We start from the raw sequence: 25,754 nt of genomic DNA, 5'->3' as shown, positions 1-25,754 counted from the left end.
CCGGCCGGGACGTCGACCGCCGCCGCTGTAGACGACGGCGACGCCATGGCTGCACTTGCCAGCTTTCTTTAAACGTGGGTACGCAATTAGCCAACTATTAACCTGAGTGCCTGGCACGTCGGCCCGGGCCCGGTCAACGGCGCCGCGGGTTGAGATTGACCGCCCCCGCGCGTGCCGTGGTGCCGGGCCCGCGCGTCAGCGAGCGACGTACGGATCGCAGAAGCTTCCTGCGATAGAAAAATGTCGCCACGGGCCACCTCTCCGAGCTTGCTTTCCGGCAACGCAAAGAGCGCGAGAGCGAGCTACTGCTACTGCTAGATGGCTCCACCGTGGGCTCTCATCCTTCCTGCGGTCCTGCCGAGACGGAGACCGGCCGGTCGGGGCGCGGGAACACCTCGCTTTCCGGCCGTGATCCGACCACTCACCCTCCCCGGCCACTTAACCCATTTATAAACCAAGCGAGCAGCCACTAGCTGGCTTCAAACCGCATCAACGGCACGCGCAACCGCCCCGGGAACCAAGCGCGAACAAAGCTCCACGGATTCGCGGCCGCAGCAGCTAGCTCGCGGCGGAGGGAGAAGGATTTGGATTTCTGTCAACGGAGGAGCTGTAAGTTCTGCTCCGTGCAGGGTTCGATTTCGATCCTGTCCATGGCCGCCGCCGGCGCGGGCGGTGGTCTCGGGGCGACGGCCGGCGCCGCCGCGGCGGCGGGGACGGCGACGGAGACGGCCATCGAGGACCTCCCCGCGGACGTCCTGGCGCTCGTGCTCCGCCGCCTCGACGGCGCGTCGCTGGCCGCCGTCGGGTGCGCGTGCTCCGGTTTCCGCGCCCTCGCCGCCGACCCGGCCACCTGGCGCGCGCTCTGCCTCGCCATGTGGCCGTCCATCCGCGACGTCCCGTCGTTGCGCGGCGGCGGGCACCGGGCGCTCTTCGCCGACGCCTTCCCGTTCCCGGCCGCGTCCGTCCCCCCGGGAGCGCCGCCGCCGCGGGCCCTGCCGGCGCGCCTCGTCTCGGCCGTGGACCTCCACCACGGCGGCGCCTGCATCCTGTCCCGCGTCGTGGAGACGGACGCCGCCTCGGGCTGGTTCCTCGGCTCCCCGTTCCGCGTCGACGCGCTCGTGCAGGAGGGCTTCTCGGCGCCGACGCCCGTCGCGCCCGCCGACCTGGCGCTCAGCTGGATCCTCGTCGACCCGGCCACCGGCCGCGCCCTGAACGCGTCCAGCCGCTGCCCCGTCTCCGTCGACCGCAAGTGGCTCACGGGGGACGCCGTGGCGCGGTTCGCCGTCGCGCTCGGCGGCGGCGTGGCCCTGGAGGCCGCCGTCGTCTGCGACGAGCGCTACGGCCACGTCCGGGAGGTGAGCCTGTGCGCGGAGGACGGCGACGGCGGCTCGGTCAGCGGCCGGGACGCGCTGGCAGCGGTCGCCGCGGCCATGGCGGGCGCCCGGCGGGGCCACCGCGGCGCGGAGGGCGAGGCGAGGCTGCGGTACGAGGAGTTCGTCAGGGGGAAGCGGGCGCGCAATGAGTGGAAGGCCAGGCGGGAGGGCATGCTCGACCTCTGCTGCTCTGGCGTCGGCGCGGCGGCGTTCCTCGGCTTCCTCGTCATGCTCACGCTCCGGTGACACGTCCGCCGCGCCCGGGGGAGCCGCCTCATGGCGTTGACTTGTACAGGGGATGTAAATACGACTGTGCTGTTGGTATTTTTATTTTTTTAACGAAATTGTGCTGTAGGTTATACGGTCGGTTGTCAACAGTGAAATGTACAGCTGAAAGTTGCCATCAGATAGTGGTATCCTTTTGCCGCTATTAATTTTGCAGAAAGCAAAGTTTAAGAAAAGGAAACTTGGTAGTACATTATATTTCTCAGAAAGAAAAGTTTGCTTTCTGAGGTGATTTGGGTTGCAAACTAATGAGGCTCCATGATTTCATTTTTTTTTACTGGACATGCAGCAAACTCTCGCCACTGAGGTGAAAAAGAAAAATTGACACAAGCCTCCGCAGACTCTCGCCATCAGATAGGTAAATAGACAACAAAACGTAAATAGATTAAATTTGAATTTGAAGGTTCTTACACAAACCTAATTTTACTTCAATTTTCAGTTGCAGAAATATGCTACAGAATTGCAACCAAGGTTATTTCATAATCTAATCATTCAACCAATCCAACATTCTGGCATCGAGCTATTTTGCCGCAGAACCTCCCCTACAGTATCGTCGCCGCAGTAGAGTTTAACCATCAAATTCGGGATGGATTGGTGTGGTTCCTCTAGGCTTAGACACCAGAATATCGAAACATGAACGAGAAAAGGCATAAGAGAAATATTGGCTAGTAATTGTGAAGCCCCAATTGTTAACAAGAAGGAACACCAAAGGACTTTGCTCTTCCATCTCTTGGATAAATAGAGAGGGAGGGCATAGCTTTTTTTTATTTTTTTCATATTTTCATCAAAAAATTGAACATTGAAGATAGATGACAAGCGTCTGACCAATTTTATCAGGTCGTATAGGAACAAGGTTCAAACCATTCATTTGTTAGGATGCATCAATTGCATGCATCACTGCATTTCCACTTGACACCTGTTTAAACGGCTCGTCTCGCCGCTACCTTATCCTATTTTCATACTTCTATCGCTCCATCCCCGTATGGGTGGAGAACCCGTCGCTATCTCGGCTGTGCTACCAGAGGCTCTAGGGAAGTCGGAGGAGAGAGTACTCATCTTGGGGTGGGCTTACTATTTATATGCTTTCAGTAGTTATCCTCTCCATACTTGGTTGCCCAGCATTTACCGTAGGCATGATAACTGGTACACCAGAGGTGCGTCCTTCCCGATCCTCTCGTATTAGGGAAAGGTCCTCTCAATGCTCTAACGCCCACACCGGATATAGACCGAACTATCTCACGATGTTCTGAACCCAGCTCACGTACCGCATTAATGGGCGAACAGCCCAACCCTTGGAACCACCTTCAGCTCCAGGTGGCGAAGAGCCGACATCGAGGTGCCAAACCTTCCCATCGATGTGGACTCTTGGGGAAGATCAGCATGTTATCCCTAGAGTAACTTTTATCCGTTGAGCGACGGTCCTTCCACTCGGCACCGTTGGATCACTAAGGCCAACTTTCGTCTCTGCTCAACGGGTGAGTCTTGCTGTAACACCCAGGTGTTAATCCTTGGTAATTAAGTTAATTGAAGTCATTAGTTTTAAACTCACACGACAAAGCGCAAAACCAAAACACCTCCTGTCAGCCTGGCCCGGACCGGTCTGACCGGTATGGGCGACCGGTCTGACCGGTCTAACCCGAGTTGGTGGTTTTTGGGGCCCCACGTCATTTAAACCTCTCCCTCTCACACAACCACTCTCTTCCCTCACCAGAGCCGGCTCAAGCCCGAGCTCTCTCTCCCTCTCCTCTCGAATTCTTCCCCAAACCCTAGGACCCAAATCCATTCATCCTCCATTATCCAAGGCCCAAGGGAGTTTCATTTGGGTGGAGAATCATCCTTCCCGCGTGCTCCATTCCGGGGTGCCTTGGTTTCAAGCTCTTGAGGCAAGGACCCAAGGTAATAGCTTGTGGTTTGAATTGATCTCTTGCTCTAGGGGGATTTAGGTAGTTTCCTTGGTCATGAACCTTGGCTTGCACCTTAGGCTAGAGCATAGATGGAGTTTGTGCGGTGGAATCAAGTTCTTGTGGGGAAAAAGGACTCATTCAAGGTAATTTAGGGGTTTGGATCGATCTCTGGTTCTAGAAGGGTTTTAGGTGGTTTTCTCTGGCCAAAGGCATCCACATGAACCCCTGAACTAGATCCTAGGAGGTGTTTGCGGTTGTCGGACGATTTTTGCCATGCCCAGGATTCTAGGTTCTGGTCTGGGTAGGACCGCTCTGACCGGTCGGAGGGACCGGTCTGACCGGTAGCTTGCTGCGAGAGTAGGACCGGTCTGACCGGTGTTAGAGACCGGTCTGACCGGTAGGGGCTCGGACAGTCCGGCCATTTGTCCGGACACTCCGGAGTTGGGGTGGGTTAAACATTCCGAGTTTAGGTCCGGATTCTCCGGACTCGGTGGTCCGGATACTCCGAGTATATGTCCGGGTACTCCGGATTTCGGTCTCAGTGTGCACCCAGGCCAGACCGGTCTGACCGGTTGGGTATACCGGTCTGACCGGTGTGGCAGAGGCTGAGATGAGCTTAATCAGAGTTGCTGGTACAATTAGTTAGAAATCAAGTGGTTATTGGTTACTCTTATATTTTTATAAATCATGCATGCATTTTCATGCCATATGCATATGCACACGTGTAGCAACCGCGGCGGAGGAGGTCGTGTACGAGGTGGTTGCGGAGCCACAGGAGCCCCAGGGGCAAGCCCCGCAGCAGGAGGATCGTGGGGAGTCGGCCCAAGGCCCCACTCACCCCAGTGTTGAGCAGCAGGCGCAAGGCAAGCCCCGGTGCACATCCTTTTATTTCAAATTATGACACCTATAATTATGTTTCTATTACTTGTGCATTAGGTTCAGGAATTTTTTGGAACCCTAGTTGCATGCTCCCTAGGTTTCCTCGAGTTATACTAGTATGTGGAGGACGATAGAAATGCTATGCTTAATAGAACTCGGTAGAAGACGAGTGATTTCCGGTCACTCGCGAGATATAGGGTTTTTAGTTATTTGTAATATATGGAATGTTGAATTAAGGAAGAAAGGAAAAGAACTTGGAGACCGGGAGGGGAAAAAGTTAGCCCCGCCTGTGTCGGTTAAGGACCGTTCGTTGTCTGGCCCTGTGATCGAGTTTGAATTGTACTAACCGCATGCCGGGAGCAGGAGGTAGTCGAAACCGGTAAGCCTAGTACTGCTTTGCTTCGAAAGTACAGGACTTCAACTCACCTCCTGGGGTAGTCGAGTAGTCGCGGAGAAATGGGGATGGATGTTTACTTTTGATGGTCTCACGTTGAGCTCGGCTGACCATATGATGGTGGGGCGGTCCTGTAGTTCGAGGTGGGGAGGGGAAGGGTTGGCATGTATAGTCCGACGGGGCAAATACGTGTCGTGTTGGTTAGGTCCACCTTGCAAGGTTAAAACGGATCGATTCGCCGTCAGTCGCTCTCGGATATGAGCACCTTGAGCACAGCACCGCATCGTAGTAATGCTATATGGAATTTTAAGTGATGCTTGGAAATGACTATCATGAATTATTATCCCATGTTTGTCATGATTTGCTTAGCAGGTGCAAATACTAGTTAATGATGTTAGGTATACTAAATTTGGAGCTAAAAGTGGAAAAATAAGGACTTATTGTAGAAGCTTTTCATGCAAATTAACCACCAGTCAGAAAGCCTTGCATGTCTAGATATGTGGGCTAGGTTATACCCACTGGTCAGGTAAGCCTTGCTGAGTATTAGTATACTCAGGGTTTATTGCCACAATTATTATTTCAGGACACACGGACGTCGACTTCTGCCCCTGTTGTGTCAAGTTCATCCGCCGGGATGCAGAGGGGTGGCAGGTCGAGGAGCGAGACCCTTAGGTTAGGAGATTGTCGGGTTGTACACTCGCGGGCAGAGTGTTCAGCCTCTCTGTTTTGCGCAGACCGGTGTGACCGTAATCTCTGTTTTCAATTTATTAAGATAAAAAGAATAAGGGATTCTTTAGGGTTGGTGTGTTTAAAATAAATATCAATATAGATGAATTTCTTCCTCATTTAGGAGATGGTATTAAATCTCTGATAGATAAATCATACAATTCCGTTTTAGTGCAAGTTTTAACTCTTACATATGATAGAAATTTCAGAAAATTAGTCTACGGTGTGTTTAATATCCGTCCGTGGGACCGGTCTGACCGGTGGAGTCGGCAGCAGGGTGCCGACCGGTTCGACCGGTTAGGTGAACCGGTCCGACCGGTCGAGAAGGGTCAGAGCTAATGTAAGTTAAAATAGATGTAGGATCTTTTGATTTTGAACTTCGGACCATCTATTGTAAAGTTTTGTAAAATTATTTATGTATTTGAACTCGGTTTGTAAAAACTAAATGCTTCGTGTCGTGAACACCCTTATATTTTCAAGTATTATGCCGTGCTTGTACCATCTGCGTCCACCTTCGCGTGGGACTACCGGTGTTGTTTCGATCGGGCCGTGGGTTGAGAAAGGATCGCCAAATTAAGCCATTAAGCTAATGCGCCCGATGTGTTCAAATGACGGCCATTACGCTTAATTAGAGTTTTAATTTGGCGGTTCCGTCACACTTGCAGTCAAGCACCCTTCTACCTTTGCACTCGAGCACCAATGCCCGTCTGGCCTGAGGATACCTTTGCACGTCTCCTTTACCTTTTGGGAGGCCTACGCCCCACAGAAACTGTCTACCTGAGACTGTCCCTTGGCCCGCGGGTCTGACACAAGGTTAGAATCCGAGCTCTTCCAGAGTGGTATCTCACTGATGGCTCGGTCGGCCCCCCAAACGGGGGCCTTCTTCGCCTTTCACCTAAGCTGCGCAGGAAAGGCTCAAAGCCAATCCCAGGGAACAGTAAAGCTTCATAGGGTCTTTCTGTCCAGGTGTAGGTAGTCCGCATCTTCACGGACATGTCTATTTCATCGAGCCTCTCTCCGAGACAGTGCCCAGATCGTTATGCCTTTCGTGCGGGTCGAAACTTACCCGACAAAGAATTTCGCTACCTTAGGACCGTTATAGTTACTGCCGCCGTTCATCGGGGCTTCGGTCGCCTGCTTCCCTGTCATCAGTTCACTAACTTCCTTGACCTTCCGTCACTGAGCATGCGTCAGCCCCCATACATGGTCTTACGATTTTGCGAAGACAAGTGTTTTTGGTAAATAGTCTTGCCCTCCTTTTGCAAGGGGGCACCCCTTCTCCCGAAGTTACGGGGCTATTTTGCCAAGTTTCTTAGAGAGAGTTGTCTCGCATCCCTAGGTATTCTCTACCTACCCACCTGTGTAGGTTTCGGGTACATATACCCTTTTGTTGAAGGTCGTTCGAGCTTTTTCTGGGAGTATGGCATGTGTTACATACTCCAGCGCAGTAGCCCCTAGTACGAGCTTCGTGGAGAAGCAATGGCTAGTCCACGGGGCTCTTACTTCAGCGCTGCAGCAATTGGTACTCGGACCTCGGCTCGAGATATTTTCTCTACCCCTTCTTATCCTGAAAAAGCAGGGTCATCTTGTGTCCTTAAACCTATAACCATCTTTCTGCTAACCTAGCCTCCTTCGTCCCTCCGTACCAATAAGGGGTAGTATAGGAATATTGACATGTTGTCCATCAACTATGCCTTTCGGCCTGATCTAATCACCCTGACTCACCCTCCGCGAACTAACCTTGCGGAGGAAACCTTGGGTTTTCGGGGCAAGCACCGCACGCCCTATCAGGCCGTGCCGGCCCGAGCATGTTGTGGGCCGGGCTGGGTGTGCCTTAGCAGGCCGTACTCCGGGCCGCCCGTGAGGCACAACCCGTTCGGCCATATCTATACCATCACGCAACATTATTAATGGTTTTACAACTGCGCTCGTTGCATTGATGGCATACTGCAAGCTATGGATTTGGGGAGTCACATCGATTGGGGGACTATGGGAACTATTATATGGGTCATCTTGCCGGTGCCAGTCCGTGCCTCCGTGGAGAAATTGTGTATCATTACATTCATTACATTACGAAGAAGAAATAGTACAACACATCCAAAGCACCCTCACAAGAATTTCAATGGCTCAGAAGGATTTTACACCATATGTTTTTCTAATGTCTAAATTTAGTTAGATTTATGGTTAACGCAATACAATAAGTAATTAGTATGGAACAACAAAGTGAGCATATCAATCTAGACACTTTGGTTATGCAAACCGTACTTGATCGGTCCCCCAAATGAACAGTCACCCAAACCTATTAGCAATATATTGTAGTCTTACCAATTCTATCTGAATTATCGAAAAAAATTTCTATCTGAAATATGAAGTCGCCTAAATTTTGCATCCAGCCCATTGTCAGTCCTAAACAGGAAAATCTCTTTACAAATGAGCATCAAACGACATACCTAGTTTAATTTCAGCACGTCTAGGCACTAGTTTGTTCATAGATAATATTGAGGTATGGGCCAATTCCCGTGGGGTTATGGTTAACAGCTCTTACAGATAGTTTGGTGGACTGTGGAAACAACCTGAAATTAAAATCCTCTAGACACTTTGGTTATTCTGCTGCATTCGAGTATCTTATCTCAAAAGAATGGGTTCGTTCTTCAGTCTCAGATAACAACCCCCACTACCAGAAACCTTAACCTAGGCCAACAGGGAAGCACAATGGCCAACAGGCAGCTGGGAACTATCTAAATAGCCGACAGTTTAATGATAACTGTTAGCCATTCTTAGAATCCTAGTAATGGCCCATTCAGTTGCTTAAACAGAAGTTTTGTGATGAAAAAAGGTACTTGCGGGATTTTTGCCCCAAAATGCAGAGGAATGGGCTTAATTGCAGGAGTTTGCATTGTTTCTTCCTTTGTTATTGACATTTTACTTCGCAGTTGGCACATCTCATACCAGATTAATCAACTGCAGTAAAGGAGAGACAAGGGCATGGACAGAACTGATGAATAGTAGGATATCTACTGGTGCCATCTTCAAAGATGGATCGCTAGAGGTTTCATGCGCTCCTAACCCTGAACACAAGAGGACTTTTTTTTTCTTCTCTTTTCGAAGTACCAAAAATAAACTATCTGCGCAACCTCTAGCTGTTGCTGAGTTACCTCATCCTAACCTATCTAATTACTGCTCTTCTTTATGTAATGGCGGAACTAACTATTTGGTGCAAATATTATTAGCATGTTTTCCATTCTAATTACTGCTCTTCTTTATTAGCATGCTTTCTCCGATCCAGAAGCAAGAGTATGGCATTTCAAATGTTAAAACGGAGGACCCTAGCCATCTTCCCAAGTATAAATTTCAGCACTCTCTCAAAAAATAAAAGTATAAATTTCAGCAATAGGATAAAGTAACACATATCAATAGATTGCATGCATGCATAGGATTAAAAAAAAAGAACTCAGTGATCAAGTAATTGGCCCACAAATTTCAATTTCAAGCTAAAAAACTATCGTGTGTTGATTCCTGTTTTTCTAGCAGGATCTATCGGACGTGAACCAGTGGCAGGCAGTCCAGCAAGGATAAGTTTATGATTGTTGCAACAAATTAAAGCAAAGCAGCTTCTACATCGAGAATGCATGAGGAACGAAAGTATCTCTATGCCTGGACACTAGGAAGGAGCGCGTGGACCTGTGATGTGCTGTGATCTGCAGCTCTCCCTTGTGATTGTACTTGAGGCCAAACATGGTGAGATGGATGACACAACCATCATGGGATCCGTAAGCTGACCGCCGCTTCTCCAAGTTTTTCGCTGGCGCGCACTCGACAAGGCAGAACTTGGTCGCACCCATGTAGGTGAGAGTGGCAGTCATGCTCTTCTTGGCCAACATGTCCTCCCTGGTCATCTTGCAATCCGGGTAGAAGCATGGAGCTGTGCTCTTAAAACTGGGGGAAATGACTTGACAGGCACATATGTAGCCATCCCGGTGAAGGCCAACCCACGCGTCGAGCTCGCCGTCGAAGTGGCCCTGGCCGTCGAACGGCAGGACCCATCTCCCATGGAACCTCCATGCGCAATCCACGGTGCCGAACGAGTAGGTGCCCATGCGTCCCTGGTCATCCGACGAGGTCATGAAGATGGTGTGTCCGTTGGGATGGAGCGCGTACGAGTGGACGCAGCTGTGGAACGCCGGCGGCGGCAGCGTCTTCCATGTCCAGCCCTCGGTGGGATGCTGCCTGGCGTCCGGGGAGGTGGGCGCCCACGACATGGCGTCGAACGAGAGCGGCTGCTGCTTGTCGAAGTAGCGGTACGTCAGCATGTAGAGCACCTCGCCGACGGCGATGGAGGCGCTGAAGCCGCAGACCATCTGAGCGGGGGCGTGGGCGCCCATGGACAGCCCGCCCGTCTCGGCGTCGTAGGCGAGGCCGCAGCGCTGGTTCGTGAAGGCGAAGATCTTGGTGCCTAGGGCGGCGAAGGATACGTCACCGTGGCCGGGATCGCGGCCAACCGGAGGCTCTAACCGCAGGGCCGGAGGCTCAGGGAGGTGCCGGGCCGCGCTGCTGTCGTCGTCGTCGTCGTCGGAGTGGAAGAAGCTGTCGGCGTCGATCTTGTGGATGGTGAACCCCTTGTCCCAATCATCCAGCACGAGGTAGAGGTGCTTGTTGTGAGGCCGTTGCCGCCTCTTGTGATGACCGCCGCCGTGGCTGTACTGCTGCCGGCGCTTGTCAGACATCTCGACTGCGGCGCTGGAGGAACGTAACGGCAAATCCAACCCTTATATGTTAGCGGATGGATCTGCATTCGAGTTTCGCAGAGGGAGGAGGGGTACGGTCTTGGATTATATTTATACCGCCTCCCGCTGCCGCCGCATCTCGATCAGTGTTAGAATCGGAATCAAGGAGCCAGCGAGGGAGAGGATGAGTCGGATTCTGCAGAACCGATTTTCAATCACGGAAAGGAATCGATGATGGACCTGCTGGCGAAGATCTTGGGACAGGGAGGAAACTGATCGAAAGGAACTTAACGACCGCTCCGGCCGTGTGGGCTGTACATATTGGGCCGGAAGGCGAATATGCTCCGCAGTGGGTTGGTAGCCGTATAAACAGAAAGCAATACAGCCCAATATGGCTCCACGAGGCCCGTACAAAAAACGAAAGAAAAACAAAAGCCGCGGTGTGCTCTCGCCTTCGTCGTACGGTTAGGCAACGAAAAAAAATACGGAGTACCAATTTTGTGCTGCACCTGCACTGCACATAGTTTATTAGGACCGGACCGGCAATCGAACCACTAGTTCATCGGTTCATTGGTCTGACCGGTTGAACCACCCGCCCGCCGCGCCGGCCCTCCGTCCTACTCGCCGGGCCGATACCGGGCGCCGCCACCGAGCCCCACCCCCACCACCTCACCGCGCCGCCCCCAGCAGCCCGTGCCCGGGCATCCCGGCACCCGCAAACGTGGTTGGTTGGGGGTTGGGGCATAGCACCGCCCCGAGCCCGGCGTCCCGTCGCCCTGCCCTGGAGGGCGCCCGGCCGGCCGGCCCCACCTCGCCGACGTGCCGCCGACCCCGCCGCGGCGGCCCTGGCGCACCAGTCGGCCTCCTCCACCGACGCCGCCACCCCTCTGCCGTCGGGCCACCGCCGCACCGCCTCCACGGCAGCGTCGGACCACCGCAGCGCCGCCTCGACCATGGCTCTCCGTGCAGTGAGACCATTGCTTACTTTACTTGGAGCATCTGAATTAATCAATATTTAAATTTGTCTTGCCTAGTGAATTATTAGCTTAGTGAATTAATATTCAGATTGTTAGTGGTAATTATTGTTTTGAGGTGCTTAGTGAATTATTAGTTTGAAAATTTGTCTTGCCTATCAAATGCAAACTATGTTCTTTCAAGTATTTTTATACACACGTTTGCGTGTCTTGCTATTTGACCTATGGATGTTACGATCTTTTACACGGCTACATGGGTACATGAATTTCTTTCTTTATTCTAACACTCAATTGTACATAATCTGTAATCATCTTGCTTTTTTCCGCAGTCGGCGACACATAGACAACCTTGCCCCGCAATCGCGGCATAGGCTATGGCCCACATAGGGAAGGCAAAATCCGATGTGATCTACAACCCACAAGACCCCCCCGAAGCATACAGCAACGCGACTGTCCACAGTCGCCTCAGTGAGTACAACTTGATGAAAACGGAGGTCCATGGGCCAGAGTTTGATCTGAGCACGCAGCCCATTGATGAAGAAATCATCATGAGGGCGGAAAGGAGGCAAGAAATATGGCCGGTTCTGGATTGGCGACAGCATAATCGACACGGTCTGTACTCCCACTCTCGCACAGATTCGAGCTAGGAGCACTAGTTCAAGCCCGGCCATACGCTCACAACCAAACACTAAGGAGATCCAGATGACGACCCTGAGGGTTATTTCTGTTTCATCTGTCGTTCCTTAATTGTTAAATATGTTTGTTTTGTATTCTAACCATGCAAACAAATATTGTAGGAACAAATGCAAGCAGACTTCCAAGCGCAGCAAGAGGCGGCAGAGGTGAGGTGGCAGGTGTAACACTTGCCTCGCAGACAGTCCGCGAGGGGTCGGCGGACGGTCCGCCAGGCAACGTCCAGATATTTATCTGGAGGGACGTGGGACCCACCTGTCATTCCTCTCTTCCTCCTCACTTCGTCTAGAGCCGAGCGGAGCTCGAGCTCTCGCACCGTCGTCGCCCCCTTGCGTCGATCTCCTTCCTCCGGCCACCAAACCTCGATTCCTCGCGCGGGAACCTTCCTCGGCACCTCCTCCACCTTCCTAAACCCCTAGACTGGCTTCTTACGGGCGGAATCATCCCCCGCCACCGCCGGACGCCATTGGAGGTGCTTAAAGCTTGGTTCCAATGCCGGTCCGCCTCTCCGGTCGTCCTCCGCTCGAACCGACCACGGGAATGAGTTCGTGGTGAGTTCCTTGCGCTCCCTGGTCTTTTTCCCCTTCCGCGGTGCGTCGCCGGCGCCGGTGAACGGCCGCCGCCGTCGCCGCCGCACTTGCTGCCGCCTGCGGCGCGGGTCAAAACCTAGGCATCGCGGACGGTCCGCTTGGGAGGTGCGGACAGTCCACCGGCTAGATTAGGTTTCGTCCAGAGATGATGTTGTCTCTGGTGGTTTAGCAGAACTGATTGCAGACGGTCCGCTATAGGGGAGCGGACGGTCCGCCGTTGACACTAGTAATTTGTCCAGAGACGATGTCTCTGGTGGGGTTCGCACGATTGAACTGCGGACAGTCCGCCACTTGGGCGCGGACAGTCCGCAGTAGCGTCTAGGATTTTGTTCCAGAAATGTTGTTGTCTCTGGTGGGTTGGCGTAGGTGTACTGCGGACAATCCGCTAAGGGTGAGCGGACAGTCCGCAGTATAGATTGAAGTTTGTCCAGAGACATACTTGGTTCGGGTGGGTCGGTAGAATGGTACGGCGGACGGTCCGCCACTGGGGCGCGGACAGTCCGCGGGGTATTCCAGTTGAAGTAAAATAGTTACATCTTTGGACTGCACTCATTTATTTCATATGCATATGTGTAGCATCCGCAGCTGAGGGCGCCGTATTTGAGGTGATTGCGGCACCACAAGAGCAGCCGACGCAAGCCCAGGAGGAGAGGTGTGAGCACCCGGCCCAAGGCCCGTCTGACCCCAGTTCTGTGCAGCAGCCCAAGGACGATAGAAGTGCTATGCTTAATGGGTTTCCGATACAAGACGAGTGATCCCTTGCACTCGCGAGATATAGGATGTTTAGAAGACGAGAAATCTCCGGATTACTCGCGAGAGTCGAGTTATAATCATATTCCTGTACATGTGATGTTGAATTCGAGATGGATTAAATGGAAAAATTGAGACCGGACGGGGAAGGATGAGGATGTTTAGGTAGGGCAGCAGGACAGGGTTCCTGGTTGTCTTAGCCCCGTCTGTGTCGATTAAGGACCGGTCGTTGTGGCAGTGCTGATCGGGGATTGAATTGTACTAACCGCATGCCGGGAGTAGGAGGTAGTTGAAACCGGTAAGCCAAGTACTGCCTTGCTTCGGAAGTACAGAACTTCTACCCACCCCTTAGGGCGAGTCGAGTGGCCGCGGAGAATCGGGATGCATGAGTTTACTTTTGGTGGTCACTCGTAGGGCTCGGCTGACTATATGCAGGTGGGGCAGTTCTGTAGTTCGAGACAGGGAGGGGAAAAGTTGGTGCGCGTGGTCCGACGGGGCTAATGCGTGCCGTGTTGGTTAGGTCCACCTTGCAAGATTAAATCGGATCGATTCGCCGTGTCTCGCGGTTATGAGGGTCTTGATCTCTTTGTTGCCTCGTAGAAAGGAATTAGAAGTGTTAGTGATAAATGATGGAACTATTTTGAATCATTAATGTAATGCTCCAACATGATTGAGTAGATATGCTAACATTAGATGAGAGTCTTTCTATATAGAACTTGAGGCTAAAACATTGAAAGTAAGGATTCAACCCTAGATGCTTTTCTGCAAAACATCTACCAGCCAAAAAGCCGTGCATGTCTAGATAGGGGCTATGTATACCCCAGGTCGGGTAAGCCTTGCTGAGTATTAGTATACTCAGGGTTTGTTGCCACAATTATTATTTCAGGACACGCAGACGTAGACTTCTGTCCCTGCTGCATCAAGTTCATCCGCCGGGATGCAGAGGGATGGGAGGTTGTGGAGCCAGACGTTTAGTTAGGGATCTCCCTAGGGCACACTTTTGGTAGTTGTAGACCCCTTTTCCTCTAGTTGAGACGGGTTTTAGTAATGTAAAGTTTGTAAATTATGTATTTATTCAAACTTGGTTTGTAAAACTTAAGGTAAAGTCTTAGGTATATTTGTTGTATTTTCAAATGCGTGTCGTGCTTGTACCATCTGCGCCCACCTTCGCGTGGGACTATTGGTGATGTTTCGATCGGGACGTGGGTTGAGAAAGGATCGCCAAATTAAGCCGTTAAGCTAATGAGGCCGATGTGTTTAAATGACGGCCATTACGCTTAATTAGAGTTTTAATTTGGCGGTACCGTCACAGCTGGTATCAGAGCCGAAACGCACCGATGGTGGTACAGGCATGACTAATTTTAAGTTCTTCCAAAAATATAAAAATGAATTTTTGTGTAGGGCGAGCATGCATCAAAATTTTTGGTTGTGTTTTGGGCTTTGTCCCATAGGAGTCGAGGGGGGGGGGAGTGAATTAAGGCCTAAGGACATTTGTAGACGAATATTCGGGTCGTAAGATTTCATAGGAGTGCCGTGAAGTGTTACGGTACTGTCACCGGCCGGACTGGAGACACTGTCTGGTAGCCCAAAACGTGTTCAGCGGGCAGTCCGCCGGTCACTAAGGAACATTTCCAGAACCGGTTGAAACTGAATGGAGTTGATAATATGTACAGCGAACGGTCCGCAGATCTCAGCGGACGGTCCGGTTAGCTGGATTTTTGGTACGGCGGACGGTCCGCCCATGTACTGCGGACGGTCCGCCATACCATTTTCGGCTGGACCAGGGCAGATCGGTCAGACCGACCGGTTGCGCCGATCGATCGCCTGGCCCCGCCTGCAAGCATCATTCAGAATTGTTTTGAAGCTCTACATTCTGCATTGTGCCATGAATAGAAAGGATTAGTTACTATCCGTACTGTTTTAATTTATCTGAATAATGGAACTAACCTTGTCATGGTTGAATGCAGAATGGGGGAACCACCGAATCCTCCTGATTTGGCCCAGGCCATTGCGGCCATGCTCACCGGGCGCGACGAGCAGACTGCACTCCTCCGTGAGCTCGTGCAGCAGGGCAGAGCGCCGCGGCTTGAGCCTCACCACCAGGCACCTGTTCCTAGATACCAGGAGTTCCTGGGGACCCAGCCGCCGCTGTTTCACAAGGCCGACGAGCCGTTGGAGGCCGACAGCTGGCTTAATACCATAGAGTCCAAGTTCACGCTGTACCCCTACAATGACAACGACAAGGCGTCGTTTGCAGCACAGCAGCTCAGGGGTCCCGCACGCACGTGGTGGGACAACCCCGTGGCTATGTTTCCTGCTGGCACTCGGATTTCTTGGAATGAGTTCAAGGAGGCTTTTAGAGCACACCATATTCCTACAGGGGTCATTCGCAGGAAGCTCACCAAGTTCCTGGCCCTAAAGCAGGGTAACAACAATGTGATGCAATATGCCCAGAATTTCAACACGCTCTCACAGTATGCCGGCTATCACATGGATACTGATGAGAAGAAGCAGGCGTGTTTCAGGCAGGGGCTTAGCAGCAAGCTCTAGGATCGCCTGGCGATGTTCAAGTTCAACACTTTTAGTGAACTAGTCAATGGGGCTATCGTTCAGGAGGATGCCCATCTAGATCATAAAGCAGAGAAGCAGAGAAAGTCACCGGCTGTGGGGTCTTCTAGCAGTGCTCCTCAGAGGTTCCGCCTGGTGCAGTCGGGCCCATAGCATGCCCCCTTTCAGCACCAGCCACAACAGCAGTGGGAATACAGGCCCCCTCAGTACACCCAGCTACACGGGGACAGTCAGGCCTCCTGCTCCTCAGCAGAATAAGCAGAAGGTCTGGGTGCAGCAGCCGGGGGTGCGCCCCAATTGGTTCCCTTGTCATAACTGTGGGCAATCGGGACACTTCGCCCGTAACTGCCCAATGCCACCTAAGCAAGGCCAGCAGTCAAGCCAGCAGAACCAGAAGCAGCAAGTGGCTCACTTCAAGCCGGGGCAGGTGCACTACACCACCCTTGAGGGTATTCCTGAGGGAGCACCAGTGATGTCGGGTACGTTCTCTATTAACGGACATCTCATTACTGTACTATTTGATTCTGGGGCGTCTTACACATTTATTAGCAAGGAATGTGTAAGCAGATTGGGATTAGAAGTGGAGAGCATATCCAGGCCATATAATATTCACTCACCCGGGGGGCACTTGATTACTAATCAACTTGTTAGATAAGTACCCTTGCAGTTACAGGGAAGGATTTTTGCTACCCAGCTTATAGTGTTGCCATCCCAAAAGATATATATTATTCTTGGCATGAATTGGATGGGAGTTCACAGAGTTGTTCTCGACACTGTTTCTCAATCTGTGCACATCAACTCTCCTATTCATGGCTCGATGACCTTGAGTCTTATGAACGCCACCCCGTTGGTCCATGCGGTGCACCACGCCGAGGGCAAGAAGCTAGAGGATATACCAGTGGTATGTGAATACTCGAATGTTTTTCCGGATGAATTGCCGGGCATGCCACCTGACCGTGCTGTGGAGTTTGCTATTGAATTGCAACCGGGCACGGCGCCAATCTCCAGGAGGCCATATCGGATGCCACCTAATGAATTAGCAGAGTTAAAGAAACAATTACAAGAACTGCTTGATAAAGGTTATATCCGTCCTAGCACGTCATCTTGGGGCTGTCCTGCACTCTTTGTGAAAAAGAAAGACGAAAGCCTCAGGTTGTGTGTGGATTATAGACTTTTGAATGCCGTCACGATCAAGAATAAGTATCCACTTCCCCGGATTGATATCCTGTTTGATTAGCTATTCGGGGCCCGGGTATTTTCAAAAATTGATCTCCGCTCGGGTTATTATCAGATAAAGATTAGAGCTGAAGATATTCTCAAGACGGCCTTCTCCACCAGATACGGGCTTTATGAATATCTGGTCATGTCTTTCGGGCTAACCAATGCCCCTGCTCATTTCATGTATCTCATGAACTCGGTGTTCATGCCTGAACTAGATAAATTCGTCGTGATTTTCATTGACGACATTCTGATCTTTTCTAAGAATTAAGAAGAGCATGCGGAACATCTCCGCATTGTGCTTCAGCGACTGCGGGAACACAAGCTGTATGCCAAATTCAGTAAGTGTGATTTTTGGCTCAAGAAAGTCCAGTTCTTGGGCCACATCATCTCTGACAAAGGAATTTCTATTGATCCTAGCAAGATTCAGGATGTCCTGAATTGGCAGGCTCCTACCTCTGTTTCCGAGATTCGAAGTTTTCTTGGGCTAGCAGGATATTATCGCCGGTTTGTACTGGACTTCTCCAAAATTGCTAGGCCCATGACAGAATTGCTTAAGAAAGGGGTGAAATTTGTTTGGGATAACCAGTGTGATCAGGCTTTCCAAACTTTGAGAAAACTTTTAACGTTGGCCCCTGTTCTGGCTCAGCCAGATATCACTCGACCCTTCGATGTTTATTTTGATGCATCAGGTATGAGTCTTGGCCGCATTCTCATTTCTGCCTTTGGCTTAGCCAAGTATTACTCTGGCCTTGATGTTTGTATATAATGCGTTAGATACGGGCCTCGGCTGCGTCCTTATGCAAGATCAGCGGGTGATTGCTTATGCTTCCAGAGCACTTAGGCGACACGAAGAGAATTATACCACACATGATTTGGAATTAGCAGCAGTTGTATATGCACTAAAGATCTGGCATCATTATCTTCTGGGTAATCCTGTGCATATATACTCCGACCACAAGAGCTTCAAGTATATCTTTACTCAGAATGAGCTGAACTTGCGCCAGAGACGGTGGTTGCAATTGATTAAGGATTATGATCTGGAAATTCATTATCACCCGGGTAAGGCCAATGTTGTGGCAGATGCATTGAGCAGAAAGGCAAGTTGCAACTGCATCTCAGCAACACCTATGCATGCAACTCTATGCCAAGAGATTGAGAAGTTGAATCTGGCTATAGTAGCTGAGGGTACATTTACCAATATTACCCTCACTCCAACACTGCGGGATCAAATTATTGCTGCTCAGAGAAATAATATTGGCATGGAAAAGATTAGACAGAGGCTCAGGGAAAGTGACCCTCGTGTGGCATGTTTTCAGCTTGATGGCGAGGGTGTGTTATGGTTTAAGAACCGGCTGGTAGTACCTAAGGATTTGGAACTTCGGAAGCAGATTTTTGATGAGACTCATCTTTCTAGGTATTCCATTCACCCGGGCAGTAACAAAATGTATCAAGACCTCAGGCAGCGGTTCTGGTGGACCAGAATGAAACGGGAAATCGCGAAATATGTGTCCGAGTGTGACACCTGTCGGAGGGTTAAGGCGAGTCACTTGAGACCAGCCGGCCCTTTGCAGCCCTTGAGTATTCCCTCCTGGAAGTGGGAGGACATCAGTATGGATTTCATTGTCGGCTTACCCAAAACCTCCAAGGGGTATGATTCGATATGGGTTATTGTGGATCGTCTCACCAAAACCGCGTATTTTCTGCCGGTAAAGACCACACATACAACAAAGCAATATGCCCAGTTATATCTGGATCATATTGTGAGTCTGCATGGAATTCCAAAGACAATCGTTTCAGACCGGGGTGCTCAGTTCATTGCCCGGTTCTGGGAGCATTTTCATGCCGCCCTCGGTACTCAGCTCCTCCGTAGTTCGGCTTATCATCCCCAGACCGACGGCCAGACAGAAAGGATAAATCAAATATTGGAGGACATGCTTAGAGCATGTGTTCTCACCTATAATAAAAAATGGGATGAGTGCTTGCCATTGGCCGAGTTTGCTTATAACAATAGTTATCAGGAAAACATCAAGATGGCTCCATTTGAGGCTTTATATGGACGGAAATGCAGAACACCATTGAATTGGTCAGAAGCTAGGGAGAGAACTTTCTTTGGGCCCGATATGGTAAATGAAGCAGAAGAACTGGTTCGGGTTATTTAGGAAAATTTGAAGATTGCCCAATCCCAACAAAAGAGTTACGCGGACAAGAAGCGTCAATCTATCATGTTTCAAGTGGGGGATCATGTCTACCTGCGGGTATCTCCAATGAAAGGGGTCAATGATTCGGTGTGAAGGGAAAGCTCGCACCTCGCTATGTTGGGCCTTTTCTTATTAGTGAGCAGTGTGGACCAGTGGCATACCGTCTAGAGCTTCCTGCTCACTTATCCGGGGTTCATAATATTTTCCATGTCTCTCAGCTCCGGAGATGCCTCCGTGTTCCAGAAAAGGTGATTGATATAGAAAAATTGCAACTGGAGCCCGATCTTGTCTATCCGGAGTATCCCATCAAAATTGTTGATCACAAGACCAGGGTCACTCGGAATCAAACCAGTGACTTCTATAAGGTGCAATGGAGTAATCACTCCGAGCGGGAAGCTACTTGGGAGACGGAGGAATTTGTTCGGACTAAATGTTCAGAATTACTACAAGCCTATCGAGGTACATATCAATTTCTAACTCTCCCTTTAGCCATTCATTAAATCTCGGGGCGAGATTTCTTTTAGGGGGTAGGATTGTAACACTTGCCTCGCGGACAGTCCGCGAGGGGTCGGCGGACGGTCCGCCAGGCAACGTCCAGATATTTATCTGGAGGGACGTGGGACCCACCTGTCATTCCTCTCTTCCTCCTCACTTCGTCCAGAGCCGAGCGGAGCTCGAGCTCTCGCACCGTCGTCGCCCCCTTCCGTCGATCTCCCTCCTCCGGCCACCAAACCTCGATTCCTCGCGCGGGAACCTTCCTCGGCACCTCCTCCACCTTCCTAAACCCCTAGACCGGCTTCTTACGGCCGGAATCATCCCCCGCCACCACCGGACGCCATTGGAGGTGCTTAAAGCTTGGTTCCAACGCCGGTCTGCCTCTGCAGTCGTCCTCCGCTCGAACCGACCGCGGGAATGAGTTCGTGGTGAGTTCCTTGCGCTCCATGGTCCTTTTCCCCTTCCGCGGTGCGTCGCCGGCGCCGGTGAACGGCCGGCGCCGTCGCTGCTGCACTTGCTGCCACCTGCGGCGCGGGTCAAAAGCTAGGCATCGCGGACGGTATGCTTGGGAGGTGCGGACAGTCCGCCGACAAGATTATGTTTCGTCCAGAGACGATGTTGTCTCTGGTGGTTTAGCAGAACTGATTGCGGATGGTCCGCTATAGGGGAGCGGACGGTCCGCCGTTGACACTAGTAATTTGTCCAGAGACAATGTCTCTGGTGGGGTTCGCACGATTGAACTGCGGACAGTCCGCCACTTGGGCGCGGACAGTCCGCCACTTGGGCGCGGACAGTCCGCAGTAGCGTCTAGGATTTTGTTCCAGAGACGTTGTTGTCTCTGGTGGGTTGGCGTAGGTGTACTGCGGACAGTCCGCTAAGGGTGAGCGGACAGTCCGCAGTATAGATTGAAGTTTGTCCAGAGACATACTTGGTTCGGGTGGGTCGGTAGAATGGTACGGCGGACGGTCCGCCACTGGGGCGCGGACAGTCTGCGGGGTATTCCAGTTGAAGTAAAATAGTTACATCTTTGGGCTGCACTCATTTATTTCATATGCATACATGTAGCATCCGCAGCTGAGGGCGCCGTATTTGAGGTGATTGCGGCACCGCAAGAGCAGCCGACGCAAGCCCAGGAGGAGAGGTGTGAGCACCCGGCCCAAGGCCCGTCTGACCCCAGTTCTGTGCAGCAGCCCGAAGGCAAGCCCCGGTGCACATCCTATTAATTTTAAATTATGACACCTAGATATATATTTATTACTTGTGCATTATGTTTAGGAGTTGTTTGAAAACCTAGTTGCATGATCCCTAGGATTCCCGAAATTATACTAGTATGTATAGGACGATAGAAGTGCTATGCTTAATGGGTTTCCGGTACAAGACGAGTGATCCCTTGCACTCGCGAGATATAGGATGTTTAGAAGACGAGAAATCTCCGGATTACTCGCGAGAGTCGAGTTATAATCATATTCCTGTACATGAGATGTTGAATTCGAGATGGATTAAATGGAAAAATTGAGACCGGACGGGGAAGGATGAGGATGTTTAGGTAGGGCAGCAGGACAGGGTTCCTGGTTGTCTTAGCCCCGTCTGTGTCGATTAAGGACTGGTCGTTGTGGTAGTGCTGATCGAGGATTGAATTGTACTAACCGCATGCCGGGAGTAGGAGGTAGTCGAAACCGGTAAGCCGAGTACTACCTTGCTTCGAACGTACAGAACTTCTACCCACCCCTTAGGACGAGTCGAGTGGCCGCGGAGAATCGGGATGCATGAGTTTACTTTTGGTGGTCTCTCGTAGGGCTCGGCTGACTATATGCAGGTGGGGCGGTTCTGTAGTTCGAGACAGGGAGGGGAAAAGTTGGTGCGCGTGGTCCGACGGGGCTAATGCGTGCCGTGTTGGTTAGATCCACCTTGCAAGATTAAATCGGATCGATTCGCCGTGTCTCGCGGTTATGAGGGCCTTGATCTCTTTGTCGCCTCGTAGAAAGGAATTAGAAGTGTTAGTGATAAATGATGGAACTATTTTGAATCATTAATGTAATGCTCCAACATGATTGAGTAGATATGCTAACATTAGATGAGAGTATTTCTATATAGAACTTGAGGCTAAAACATTGAACGTAAGGATTCAACCCTAGATGCTTTTCTGCAAAACATCTACCAGCCAAAAAGTCGTGCATGTCTAGATAGGGGCTATGTATACCCCAGGTCGGGTAAGCCTTACTGAGTATTAGTATACTCAGAGTTTGTTGCCATAATTATTATTTCAGGACACGTAGACGTAGACTTCTGTCCCTGCTGCGTCAAGTTTATCCGCCGGGATGCAGAGGGATGGGAGGTTGTGGAGCCAGACGTTTAGTTAGGGATCTCCCTAGGGCACACTTTTGGTAGTTGTGGACCCCTTTTCCTCTAGTTGAGACGGGTTTTAGTAATGTAAAGTTTGTAAATTATGTATTTATTCAAACTTGGTTTATAAAACTTAAGGTAAAGTCTTTGGTATATTTGTTGTATTTTCAAATGCGTGTCGTGCTTGTACCATCTGCGCCCACGTTCGCGTGGGACTATCGGTGATGTTTCGATCGGGACGTGGGTTGAGAAAGGATCGCCAAATTAAGCTGTTAAGCTAATGAGGCCGATGTGTTTAAATGACGGCCATTAGGCTTAATTAGAGTTTTAATTTGGCGGTACCGTCACAGCTGGTATCAGAGCTGAAACGCACCGAGGGTGGTACATGCATGACTAATTTTTGTGTAGGGCGAGCATGCATCAAAATTTTTTGTTGTGTTTTGGGTTTTGTCCCATAGGAGTCGATGGGGGGGGAGTGAATTAAGGCCTAAGGACCTTTGTAGACGAAAATTCGTGTCGTAAGATTTCATAGGAGTGCTGTGAAGTGTTACGGTACTGTCGCCGGCCGGACTGGAGACACTGTCTGGTAGCCAAAAACGTGTTTAGCGGACGGTCCGGTAGGGACACGCGGGCGGTCCGCCGGTCACTAAGGAACATTTCCAGAACCGGTTGAAACTGAATGGAGTTGACATTATGTACAGTGGACAGTCCGCAGATCTCAGCGGACGGTCCGGTTAGCTGGATTTTTGGTACGGCGGACGGTCCGCCCATGTACTGCAGACGGTCCGCCATACCATTTTCGGCTGGACCAGGACAGATCAGTCAGACCGACCGGTTGCGCCGATTTTTGGAATGACTCTCCAAGATTCTTGGAATGACTTATAATTTGGAACGGAGGGAGTAGCTAGCACCAATTCTTGACTCGTGCGCCATTCATTATATTCCTGGCGCTAGCTAGTATGAAAACGAAAAAAAGAAATACAAGGCCCCAAGAGAAAACAGGACAAAGCACCATTTGTTTCCCTTGAGTGCTGCACCATCCTGCGATGTTCCGTTGCTTGAGATCAACAACAAGCAGCTTATAAGTATGCACAATGATTAATTCATCTTCAGACAAGACCTCCAAATTACTACTATATATATATATATATATCTATCTGATGGAGGATCAGCTTTATGATCTTCTTGCCGAGCGCATGCATGGCATGCCTTGCATACAAACTGCAACTAGGATCCCCACCCAGAGGAGGTGGAGGAGGTCGAACGCCAGAAGCTCGATCAGGCTCTTCAGTACATGTAGACTCTGGGCTCGGCAATGGGTCTTTCGTCGCCGCCATTCACTCTGACTCATCTTCCTCATCGTGCATCTATTCCTACTCCTGTGAGCGACTTGACAATCTTCTAGTTTCATTTGTCGTAGTGATTTAGCAATTTGAATGATAGATAACTCTAGTACGACTTGGAACTAAAGACTTAGGATACAACTACAGTGACTTAGAAATAAAGACTTAGAAATAATGACCAACAACTTAAATCTTGTCTAACACATACAATATCTTCAATTATGTGCAGCCTCAATCGACAACATCCAATGATGGGCCAGTCAATCCAGACATGTCGCCTCTGATGCCGGGTCACCTATTGTGGCCGCCTCCTGCCGCTGGGCGCCTTTCCTTCAGCACTACTCGCAGCAGGCGCCGCCGTTGGCGGCCCCGTGAGTTGCATGGATTTGATTCGCACTTGTATAGCTTGTATGGAACCTTATTTGTGGGTTTGCATTTGAATTTGTATGAACTTGTACGAACCTGTATGCCAGTTTTTCTAGCAGTGTGTGTGGGTACTATAGCTAGTAGACGGGCCGGTACCGGGCCGGTGGTCAATGCATGACAAGATGCACTTAATTTGATGCTGTTGAGGCTGGCGGCACTTGCGCATTGGACACCAACGGCCATATCGATCGGCGATGGATCTCGAACCTAGCTTAGCATACGACGGATATGAACCGCGCGACGCGACCGACCTATACTTGATCGCAGCTAGCATCGGACCGGCCGGTACGTACGGTTTCATTCCTCCGAACCCACGCACCCCCGTCGGATCGGAATTGCTTTGCTTTGCTTTTGCTTGCTTGCAAGCCAGCCGGCCGGCCGGCCGGCCGCCGCCGCGCCTACATACATATATATAGTTCCCGTTACGCCGCGGGTCACGCATCGCATCCCCCCAGGCCTCTGCCTTTGCTTTGCATCTAAAACCATTCAAGGGCCAGTTTACACGGTTTTTAACAGTTGGGTGACTCTCGTTATCTGGTTTTGTAGTTGATGATTTTAATTCATACTTTTGTGATGATTCGATGGTGTTAAAGAAAATGAAACGAGCAGTTTCAATTTGGAAAATGGCAGCGTTAATCTCAATTTACATCCCGAGTGACATCACAAATTTTTTTTCCTGATGGTGTGACATCGCAACATGCTCCCGTGCCAAACACCACCCAAGTCAGCAAAACCACGTTGGATCTAGAAAGTGGTCAGAACCCGTGCATGGTTTCGGTTAAGCCCGCGACCGAGCTGGTCGGCAAAACTGTTTGCAAAAGCTCGCTGGTAATCAAGGTCGTGGATTAGCGCGAGTGATTAATGCCAGAACGGGACCATCATATTCATCCTGCCCGGATCAACATTACACGCACATGCCAAGCGCGATCGCACACGCCTGATCCAATTGCGAGCCAGCCACCCGAGTCTCCCCAGATCCACTAACAACACGTTCGCCACCTGCCGCCGCGGCCAGGCCGGCCGGGACGTCGACGGCCGCCGCTGTAGACGACGGCGACGCCGCGACGCCATGGCCGCACCTGCCAGCTTTCTCTAAACGTGGGTACGCCGTACGCAAGGAGCCTATTATTACGCATCGATCCCCGGTCCGATCTTACACGCCCCTCACCTGAGTGCCTGACGCGTCGGCCCGGGCCCGGTCAACGGCCCCGCGAGTTGAGGTTTGACCGCCCCGCCGTGCCGTGGGTGCCGGGCCCGCGAGTCAGCGAGCAACGCGCGAATCGCGGCGGTGCCGTCCCAGAAGCTTCCTGCGATAGGAAAACGTCGCCACGGGACGAACCACTTCTCCGAGCTTGCTTTCCGGCGACGCAAGGAGAGCGAGAGCGAGAGCGAGAGCGAGAGCGAGCTACTGGATGGCTCCACTACACCGTGGCCTCCCTCTCATCTATAGTTGTCCAACGGGCCGAGCCTGGTCCGACCCGGCACAGGCCCGATCCGGCCCGGCACGATTAGCCCGGATAACTAATCGTGCCGGGCCGGGCCGGCCCACGTGCCCAGCTCTGTGCACGAGCACGGCACGGGGGCCTGTTTGGCGTGCCGGGCCGGCCTGATATGCCAGGCGGGCTTCGTGGGCCGTGCCAGCCCGAGCCCGGCTAGGCATCTGCACCAGGCTGCAACTCCCTCAACTCAGAATGATTTCAAGATTTCAAATTTAAGATTCAAATTCACAAAAGATCATAAAACAGAAGCACATTTCATGATAACAAATTTATTGAGCTGTTTTGGGTGTTGTCTCGTTAAAAACCTTTGTAGGTTTTCCCACACCTCGTGAGGACAAAACCCTACAAAGGAAAAGAGTACAGTCAGCT

The 25,754-nt window shown here is 51.2% G+C and overlaps 1 protein-coding gene across 1 annotated transcript; it reads left to right on the top strand.

Annotated features, from left to right (window-relative positions):
- Window positions 1-297: 297 nt before the first annotated feature.
- On the top strand, window positions 298-1,907 carry LOC120643614 (probable F-box protein At2g36090). The gene has a single exon (XM_039920024.1). It carries the CDS (start codon window positions 651-653, stop codon window positions 1,617-1,619), a length of 969 nt encoding a protein of 322 aa, XP_039775958.1. The 5' UTR covers window positions 298-650; the 3' UTR covers window positions 1,620-1,907.
- Window positions 1,908-25,754: the final 23,847 nt, after the last annotated feature.

The sequence above is a fragment of the Panicum virgatum genome, chromosome 8K, assembly GCF_016808335.1.
Source record: "Panicum virgatum strain AP13 chromosome 8K, P.virgatum_v5, whole genome shotgun sequence".
Classification (NCBI taxonomy): domain Eukaryota; kingdom Viridiplantae; phylum Streptophyta; class Magnoliopsida; order Poales; family Poaceae; genus Panicum; species Panicum virgatum.
Note: the sequence above shows the minus strand (reverse complement) of the source record. Positions and strands in the feature narration are given on the sequence as shown.

Coding starts and splice junctions, on each gene's coding strand:
- LOC120643614 (XM_039920024.1), top strand. CDS start 651: ATGGCCGCCGCCGGCGCGGGCGGTGGTCTCGGGGCGACGGCCGGCGCC.